A 9,601-nucleotide genomic window follows, 5' to 3' on the forward strand; every position below is an offset into this window, starting at 1 on the left:
TAATGTCGCGACATTGTTCGGGTTCGGGTTCGGGCTCGGGCTCGCGCGGTACGCTTAACATATATTTAAATATATGTTTCGAGAATAGCGTATCCTCTATTAGACAAAAAAGTCGGTAAAATTTCCCCGACTGTAGCTGGGTTAAGTTTGAGTACTGTACATAAATTAAAGAAAAAAGCGTAAATTTTCTTTATTGGCCATGGTCGTAAAGCAGCCAATTCCTCGATCTCGAATAAAATAGATTCTTGATCCATCTTGACGCGTTTTTATAGTAAAAAAAACTTACGTTAAATGCTGTCCCCATGAAAAACAACAAAGAATATAAGTAGTTAACCACCTAAAATATGGACTAGAATTTAGGTCATTTAATTGGGTCGCCAGCCTTCTAGCGCGGGGGAACACTGGTTTTTTATCCGGGGGGGTTTCTCTGAGTTCGTTTATTGATCGAGAGTGGGGTCGCCAATTGATTACGTCTTTGTTAATTGGTTAAGGGCGTGAACTTCTTTAGTCGTGACGTAATGGCCAGACTTAGATAAGAGAGTGTTCGCTTATACGACGTATGTTAACTGATTAAGGATCTGTTAACGTCTCCAATTTCACTCGAGACGGTTTTCTTTACGTCTACATGTTATCCGTTACTCGGTCATTGCGCTAGAAAATTTACTAAACAAGATGTCGCGAATAGTTTTAAAGGTATTGACTGACAACGTAATCTTTAACTGAAAAAATTTAGTTTAATTGTACGATTACATATACATTAAATACATAAATAATAAATAAATGAAAAATACAGAAAATAAGATATAATTGAAAAATACATAAAAAGTAAGATATAAAATGAAAATACACAAAATAGATAAGATGAAATATATAAATATGAATAAATTTAAAAAGTAATCTTTAAAAGCAAAGGCCCCTCTGTAACGAATCAAAAGAGTATTATTATACCCTATTTTAAACCTTTTCAAATACTAATATATACTTACCACCCGCCACGGTGATTTGGATCGGGGTGTCGCGCGGTACTGTAAAAGATTAGTTTACAATTAATAAACGATTCATTAGTTTACAGTTAATTAAAGATGTTCTATTAACCGTCAGATAGGTTTAACGTTATCTCGCGATGATCGGCGCCAGGAATCGGAGGTCCTTCCTGAATGACAACAGCCTGGGGTGGTTGTTGAATTCGCTCAAGCGGATCAATGGGAGGAAGGATGTTTGGAGGAGGGGAAGGAGTACCAGGGTATGGGGGAGGAGGGGTTTCGACACGGGGCCGGTATTCAGTGTTGACAACGTTACGTAAAATGGGGATGTCTATGTCGCTATCGTCACCCCAATTACTCTCCCACGAATAAGGAGATTCAGCGCCGGCCGGAATTAAATTACGATTGGGTGCCGGCGAAACCGGAGCTTCGTCGGGTAAACCCCAATCGACCGAACCGGAGCGGCTCTGAGGTGTCATTTCTTGAGCGTTGAAAAAGACCTGAATTTTTCTAGCTCTTACCACAGCGAATCTATCTCCGTTATGTAGGAATCGTAAATGGGGGTCATAGACATCTTCCCCTCCAGGCATAATGCGTATTGAAGGGGTACCCAACTTCCTATTTCCACAACCCGGAGGTTTCCAAGAAAAAAATTTAAAAATTCTTTTTGATCTGGCCCTTTTACGTAAACGGTATCGCAACCTCGGGTTAATTGTTGAAGTACGGTTCGGATCTCGTCTTGGCCGTATTCACCTTCGCGCCCCAAACCGGAATGTCTGAGGTTATTAAAAATAATCGTGTTATCCGTTCTACGGAAACACTCCTCGTCAGGAATTTGAAAATTCCTAACACTACGCTCACCGCTATCGCGTATACACCCAATCTAATAAAATGAAAACACACGTATAAGGGAAAATTCTAAAAGATTAGTTAAGATGTAATACCTCTTTAACTAGGAACCTACGTTGTAGGTTCCTAGCGCGACTAAATACAATAGCAAAGCTACTAGCGATAAATATTAGGGACTCCCTATTTAAAAGAAAGGAAGATAAGTGTTACTATTGACTAAACATTTCAAAAATACTGGAAAAATACACACATTTTATAGCTTTAAATTTAGAAGAGTTGTAACGGAATGAGTAAAGAGGTGATGGAGAGATATATAGTGATGTTGTAGAAACTAAAAGACACTAAGATAAGGGTTACTACTAGCCATTTTAAAATACTGGAAAAATACTTACATTTTTTTGCGAGACTAGAAGAACAAGCTATTGAGTTTATGAAAGTTTTCATTGTAGAGAATACAAAGACTTTAACGTTGTATTTATACATATTTCTCACCCATGAGTATACTAGGAGTGCGATAGTAACACGAAACCGTTCAACGGTTATAGTATAAGTTAGTTATAAAATTTTCGATACTTAACTGTAACCTTAAGATTACACGTGAAGAGTTGGATAAAAAAGTAAAGAGAAACAGATGTGTTTGAAGACTTTGAAAATAAAAGATACGAATGAAATTTAATATTATTGAATCTATACACATATAATAACGTAAATAAAGACGGTCATCAACGGTAGGAAAGAGAGTTATAAAATATCGATAACTAAGTTTATTCCTAAGATTACTATTGAACGATTTATATAAAATGAAAAACAGATGTGTTTGAAGACTGAAAATAAAAGATACGAATGAAATTTAATATTATTGAATCTATACACATGTAATAACGTAAATAAAGATGGTCATCGACGATAGGAAATAGAGTTATAAAATATCGATAACTAAGTTTATTCCTAAGATTACTATTGAACGATTTATATAAAATGAAAACCAGATGTGTTTGGAGACTTAAAAAATAAAAGATACGGATGAAATTTAATATTATAGCGTAAATAAATACGTTCATCGGCGATGGGAAAGAGTTAGTTATAAATTTACACACGCCGATAACTGATTTAATTTTGACCTAAAGGTTATAATTAAACAATTTCGATAAAAAAGTAAAGAGAAGCAGATGTCGTTGAAGTATTAAAAATAAAAGATACGAATTTAATATTACTCAATCTATATACATATATTGACGTAGTTAAGTAATATGAAACCGTGTATTATCAGACAGAGGTATTCGTACCCCCTACATTAAAGAACAGATCTCCAAGACTTATATCTAGAAAAGATAAAACCCGTATAGTATAAAAGCTCAGACTCAACGTTTGAGATTCATTCGTGCCGAAATTACTGCATTAATATCTCGCAGCAAGAAATTTCTATTCCTGAGAATGGTGAGTGCTTTATACTTTTTCAATGAGATTAGATAATTTAGTTTATAGGAAATAGGTATTTCAATAGGCCGAATCAAAGGATACGACACAATCCTGTGACAAAGAAGTAGAGACCTTGTTATCTCAGTCGGGATATAAAAAGGAAGATTGGAAAGATCATATAATAGAATATGGTCGGGATAGATTATTAGGAGTTAAAATATCGTCGTTCAGGGGTACTTTATACATCGATATTAGGTGGTACGCGAAATCAAAGAACCCTCGAAAACCGTTTCCCATCCCTACTAAGGACGGTATATGTATTAAATACGAGAGCGCATTTGAACTGAAATCAATTCTGAACAACGCTCAGGGAGATTGGGGCGCAACGGTATATATGTCAGAAGAACCCATTTAAATAGCCGCCACGCCTGACCGAGAAATAGCCATTTTTAAATACAGAGGACAAACCTATGAGAAGCAGTTCGTAATTAGAGATTCAGACGATCTCCATAACATAATAGTTGCCTTGGAGAAAACAATCAATAGATTTGAAGAACTTTCCCATTAAGAAAAAATGTCGGACACTTCGTCATTCTCAGATGATGAACTTTATCCCATCGATTTATCCACAAAATTTAGACCTGAACAATATTTCAAGATAGATAAAATATCTAATCGAAAATCTAGAAAATATAAGTGTATTACAACAGAATATAATAACTTAGAAGAACTAAAATTAACCAAAATTCATGATCAGCTTTCCCAAATATTAACATCTCTTATAAAACAAATCACGCAAAATAATGAAGAGTATAACTTAATTAGATTCGCCATAAGCTCCGACGCGTTAGAGAACCCTGTGAATTTAAGATTTATGGCGATAAATGAGTTAACTCCTGATCGATTACTCTCTAGTATCGAAAAGGTGGCTCAGTCCAAACGTAGTCTTTTATTAGAGGGTTCTCTAAAAATTGATGTTATTCTTTTAAAATGTAATGTTCCAATGACAGGTAGAAAAGCGGTGCATAATCGAACTATAGCTGAACTGGATAAATATATTGACCAAGGTTATGCTTACATACCTATTAGAAATAATTATACTCTATGCGTTTCTAGAGCCTTAGCCGTGGGTAAAAGTCTAGCTGATCGAACTTACTTAAAATCAATAGGAAAGCTAAACGAGTTTAATCAATGGAGGTTCCGATTATTAAGAAATGTAGACCACCCTTCCCAAAAAACCGCGGCTTTAGAGTTACACGCATTAGCCGAACTCCCGGAGGGTCCTGTAGATATATTGGGTGTTCAAAAGTTTCAAAATGCCCTGTCAGATTACCAGATTGTAATTTTTTCCGCGGAAGAGAAGTTTGAGAAAATATTTATAGGTCCTCACAAGGAAAAAAAAATTTCCTCCTCAAAGTTGGAAATCATATGCATGTTGTACGGTCTTATACCTCAATGTTTGCGGCTAGGGCTTATTGTCAATACTGTTTAACCCTATTTTACGGTCCGGAAGAAAAATCTAGTCATTCTTGTTCGGAAACGGCTATGTGTTACCGCTGTCAAACAACTGAGGCTTATCACGAAAAAAACGAGTATAAACTCATAAGATGCGAGGAGTGTAATAGATATTTAAAGGGAACCGAATGTTTTAATAACCATAAGGGAAACGGAACATGTGATTCTTTGAAACGATGCGGAAATTGCGCTCGCGAAATAAAACCAAATCATAAGTGTGATCTAACTTGTAAAAATTGTAAATTTACGCAAGAAAAAAATCATTGTTGGGTGATGCCCCTAGATATTGATTATCCTCCTGTTCGTGTTCTATACTTCGATTGTGAAACTATCCCTTTAAATAATGAACACACTCCCGTACTCTTGGTTTCAGCTGCGCAAGAATCCGTTGATTCAAAAGAATTTACCATTCGTGTCTTTAGGGCCTTTGATTGTATAAAGGATTGTATGGACTATCTTTTCCAATGTGAGACAAGCTCTATTAAAAAGGGAAATAAGAAAGTAAAGGTTGCGCGAATGTTGTTTTCCGATGTAATCTGCTGCGCTCATAACGGGGCAGGGTTCGATTTTTTCTTTATATTGAAAGAAATACTTAGAAGGAATATAGTTCCTGAGCCTATCTTCAACGGTTCAAAAATCATGGCACTCTTCTTAAATAATCTAAAGATCAAGTTCATTGACAGCTACCGATTTATTAGCGTCCCCTTAAGGAAATTTCCCTCTACATTCGATCTCGGGGAAGAAAAAAAGACTATTTCCCGCATCTGTTCCATAATGAAAAAACGTTAGACTATATAGGCCCTATACCCGAGATACATCAATTTGAGCCCGATAATTTTAAAGATAAGGAGCACGCGGATTTTATGAAATGGTATTCGGAAAGAAAGGATAAGCCCTATAATCTGAGACAGGAGCTTGAAACATACGCTATTCAAGATGTTAAGGTCCTACAATTAGGAATGGAAAAATTTAGAGAGTTATTTAGGAATGTCTCCGGGGTCGACGTGCTTAACGTAGGTGGTATTACCATAGCGGGAACAGTAACTAATATTTTCCTTCACAAACATCTTGAAAAATACACACTAGGTGTCGTACCTGCAAAGTGTTTTCGTGGAAATTTTAGTATCGGAGCCTTAAAGTGTATAGCCTTGGAAGAAAAATTACGAGGGGTAAAATTTGAAACTGCCTTGTCATTGGAAGGGGAAAAAAGGGTGTCAAACTATTTAATAGACGGATATTGTAAAAATCCTGAAATTGTTTTAAACTATAACGGATGCGTCTATCACGGATGTGTAAAACACACAAAACATTACGAGTACAATCCTATAGTTAAAGATCTAAACAGAAATGTCAACAAAGGAACTCTAGACAGGGACAATTATCTAAAAAAGATTTTACCGAACGCCGAAAACCTCAATATTTCGGAATGCGAGTTCAATGAGAGATTACGAGATGATCCTGACGCTAAACTCTATTGTGACAGTTTAAAATTTAAACAACCAATTGGATCCAGGAGTGCCTTGTACGGGGGAAGAAGCGAGTGTATATGTCTGTATTATGAGGCAAAACCGGGCGAGTCTATTCAATACCTAGATATCTGCTCGCTCTATCCTTACGTGTGTAAATGGGGCGTATTTCCTAAAGGTCATCCTGAAATTATCACGAAAGACTTCAACTTTGAACCTAATTTTTATTTCGGTCTTATTTCTTGTCGAGTTTTAGCACCTGAAAATCTATTTTTACCTGTACTTCCAATTAAGACTAAAAAGAAACTTTTCTTTGCTTTGTGTTTAAAATGCGTTGAAACTGAACAATCAGTCTGTACACATAATTCGGAAGAAAGATCCTTCTGTGGTTGTTGGCCTAGTCCCGAAGTATATCTAGTAGTTAAAAATGGATATAAGATTCTAGAGTTTTTTTGAAGTCCAGCATTACAAAGACAAGTTTGACAGAAAAGAAAATACCGGTTTATTTGACACTTTCATTGATTGTTACCTTAAAATTAAACAATCTGGTTCAGGTTGGCCTTCGGGAATAGAAAGCGAAGAGCAAAAAGAAGCGTATTTAAAATCAATTTATGACCGAGAAGGAATAGTTATTAATAAAGATGAGATAGTGGACAACCCCACTCTTCGCGCTATTAGTAAACTATGTCTAAATTCGCTTTGGGGTAAAATGGGTTACAATACGGATAAGAGAAAAATTGTATACATTGATTCTTACGCTGGATTAGTTAAGATAATAACTGATGAAACGAAAGAACTGTTAGACCTGAAACCTGTAAACGATAAAATCTGTTTTGTCAGTTATAAACTAAAAAAAGAATACGCTCCTACCTACTACAAGGGAAGTCCCACGATAGCTTCCTTTGTTAGTTCATTAGGACGCATCGAGTTGTATAATACGATAAGTAAAATGGGTAAGAGGTTACTTTATACTGACACCGATTCATGTATAGTTGTAACAAAGGAAGGGGAATATTTACCCCCTTATCTAGTAATCTAGGGTGTTGGACGGATGAGTTAAAGGGTGAGACGATTCTCGAATTTGTCTCGACAGGGCCTAAGTCGTACGCTTACCGTACCTCGGACGGTAAATCTGTTATTAAAATTAAAGGTATTACCCTTAACAGAAGGAATGAAGAAATCATTAACTTTGACTCGATTAAAAGTGTTTTATATAGTCCCTCGAAAACTTTGTCGGTCACCGTTCCATTTAATGTTGTAAGACGTAAAGAAACAGCCACACTTTTATTAGGCAATCTAAAGAAAACCTTTGGATATAGTTTCAATAAACGTAGAGTCCTAGAGGATTACACAACACTTCCTTACGGATATTTAAATCATCAAGACCCGTCTGCCACGTCAAATGAGAAAACGGACCACTAAACATCGGGTCACGTTTTCCCACCTTGTTAAAGTGAGAGTGATACCGTACGAAGATCGAGTCAACTACGAGTTCATAGACGATATTAGAGAACGTTTTAGAAATGGAGAACGGGTTAGAATATCGCCTCCACTTAGAAACACCGATGACTATTTTACTGGCTGGTCCAAGCAGCTCGGGGAAAACAACGTGGGTAATAAATTTACTCAAATATAAAGACATTATCATGGACAAACCTCCTGATAGAGTAGTCTATTGCTATAGTGTTATCAGGACATTTTTGATGAACTGAAACTCTTTTTACCTATTGAATTCCACGAAGGACTAATTCCTAACGATCCTGATTTTTTTTGATAAGAGAATAAATAATCTTTTAATCCTAGACGATCTAGCTAACACCTGTACCAAACAGGAGTTTATAAGTAATCTTTTTTGTGTCGGGAGTCATCATTTATCTTTAAGCATCGTGCTGCTGTCTCAAAATGTCTTTAACCCAGGTAAATATTCTAGAAATATATCATTGAACTGTTCTTAAAAATCCTAGGGATAATAACCAGGTTCGCTATTTAAGTCGTCAGACACCAAACGCCTAACAGAAGCGTACGAAGAGTGTACCGAAAAAGCGTATTCTTAAATATTAATAGATCTAAAACAAAGTACTGATAATAGTTTAAGACTTAGGTCCAATATATTCCCCAATGAAGGACCGATGGTAATCTACGTTAGAAAATAATAATCCATAAAATATAAATCTCAATTTATTTAACCTCATTTCGAGACATGCCTTTACCCGTGTCGGTTAGGAACCAATTTTCCTTTTTAAATCTCTTGCGTAAAAGCGGTGTGAAACAAAGAAAACTTTTATTATCAAAGTGTACGCGACCCCAATTGCATTGTATAAGCGGTATTTGTTATAATTTGAAGAACGGCGGTATTCCATTGAATCGACATAAAAAGAAAAGACTTCAACGTTACAAAAACGTTATAAGGTATTTATCCAAGAGAGGTTTAAGCGACAAAAAGAGGCGACAGGTGTTAATTAAACAGGTAGGAGGATTCTGGCCGGCGTTGCTTTCAATGTTAATACCGACAATAGCTTCGGTCTTTGCTAGATAATGAAAAAGTGCGTTTTAGTACCAGCGGCTTTACTGACGGACAATCAAAAGGAAGTTAACAGTTTAGACAACGACATTAAAGAGGTATTGAGAAAACCTGGTTCTGCCGAGGAAAAATTGAAGGAGTACCTTTTAACTCTTCAAAAATATTTATCTTTAAAGAGTTTAGCGGAGCCACCAAGCGTTACTATCTTGCCACCTACAACGAATTCGTCTTTTCCAGCACCCGGAGTGTCGAGTAAAATACAGCCTCTAAGTCCTTCATCATCGTCTTGGATTCCTCCATCGTGGCCAACCCCTATCCAGAATATACCTATTAATATCTCTACCCCCTCCCAAAATGTCCCTACTAATATCGCTACCCCTTCCCAAAGTATCCCTTTTAATATCTCCTCGAGTCTGACTACCCCACAGCCTATAATGAGTAGTACAGCAATGGGTCAAACACCGGCGATGTCGTTTACTACGCCAGCGTCCCTCTCTCGAACGACCAGTATGCCTATTTTAACACCCATGGGACCCGTGGTACCGAAACAGTCCGGGACGTCTCAAACGCCTAGTATGCCAGTTTTAACACCCATGGTACCGAATCAGCCCGTGGCGTCTCAAATTCAACAGGCCTTATCAACGAAGGGCGCTTCTGGTTCAAAGTTCCGGAAACTTAACCCTAACGATGAGACTTCGCCGAAAAAAAGACTCGCGAAAATTCCATCAACGAAATCAAAACCGTACCCTACACAAGCCAAAATAAAAAAAGATCGCGAAGCTAGCTTGAAAGATCTTCAAATGCCCGAATCTAAGATCGAATGGGTAACTTATAGAAAGGCAAAAAAA

At 36.7% G+C, this 9,601-nt stretch overlaps 2 protein-coding genes across 2 annotated transcripts; one reads left to right on the forward strand and one right to left on the reverse strand.

The window, feature by feature from the left end:
- Positions 1-720: 720 nt before the first annotated feature.
- Positions 721-2,105, reverse strand: LOC149625235 (uncharacterized). The gene is made up of 3 exons (XM_089852035.1): positions 1,096-2,105; positions 987-1,025; positions 721-918 (listed from the first exon to the last, which is right to left on the reverse strand). The coding sequence occupies exons 1-3, from the start codon at positions 1,571-1,573 to the stop codon at positions 887-889; spliced, it is 549 nt and encodes a 182-aa protein (XP_089708161.1). The 5' UTR covers positions 1,574-2,105; the 3' UTR covers positions 721-886.
- A 1,720-nt stretch (positions 2,106-3,825) lies between these two features.
- On the forward strand, positions 3,826-7,868 carry LOC149625236 (uncharacterized). Its single transcript, XM_089852108.1, has 6 exons — positions 3,826-4,667; positions 4,721-5,267; positions 5,465-6,640; positions 6,696-7,218; positions 7,326-7,382; positions 7,687-7,868. Exons 1-6 carry the CDS (start codon positions 3,826-3,828, stop codon positions 7,866-7,868), a joined length of 3,327 nt encoding a protein of 1,108 aa, XP_089708234.1.
- The last annotated feature ends 1,733 nt before the right edge of the window (positions 7,869-9,601 follow it).

The sequence above is a fragment of the Phalangium opilio genome, unplaced genomic scaffold (assembly GCF_054372755.1).
Source record: "Phalangium opilio isolate 3A_F unplaced genomic scaffold, DU_Popi_V2 ptg000105l_1, whole genome shotgun sequence".
Lineage (NCBI taxonomy): Eukaryota > Metazoa > Arthropoda > Arachnida > Opiliones > Phalangiidae > Phalangium > Phalangium opilio.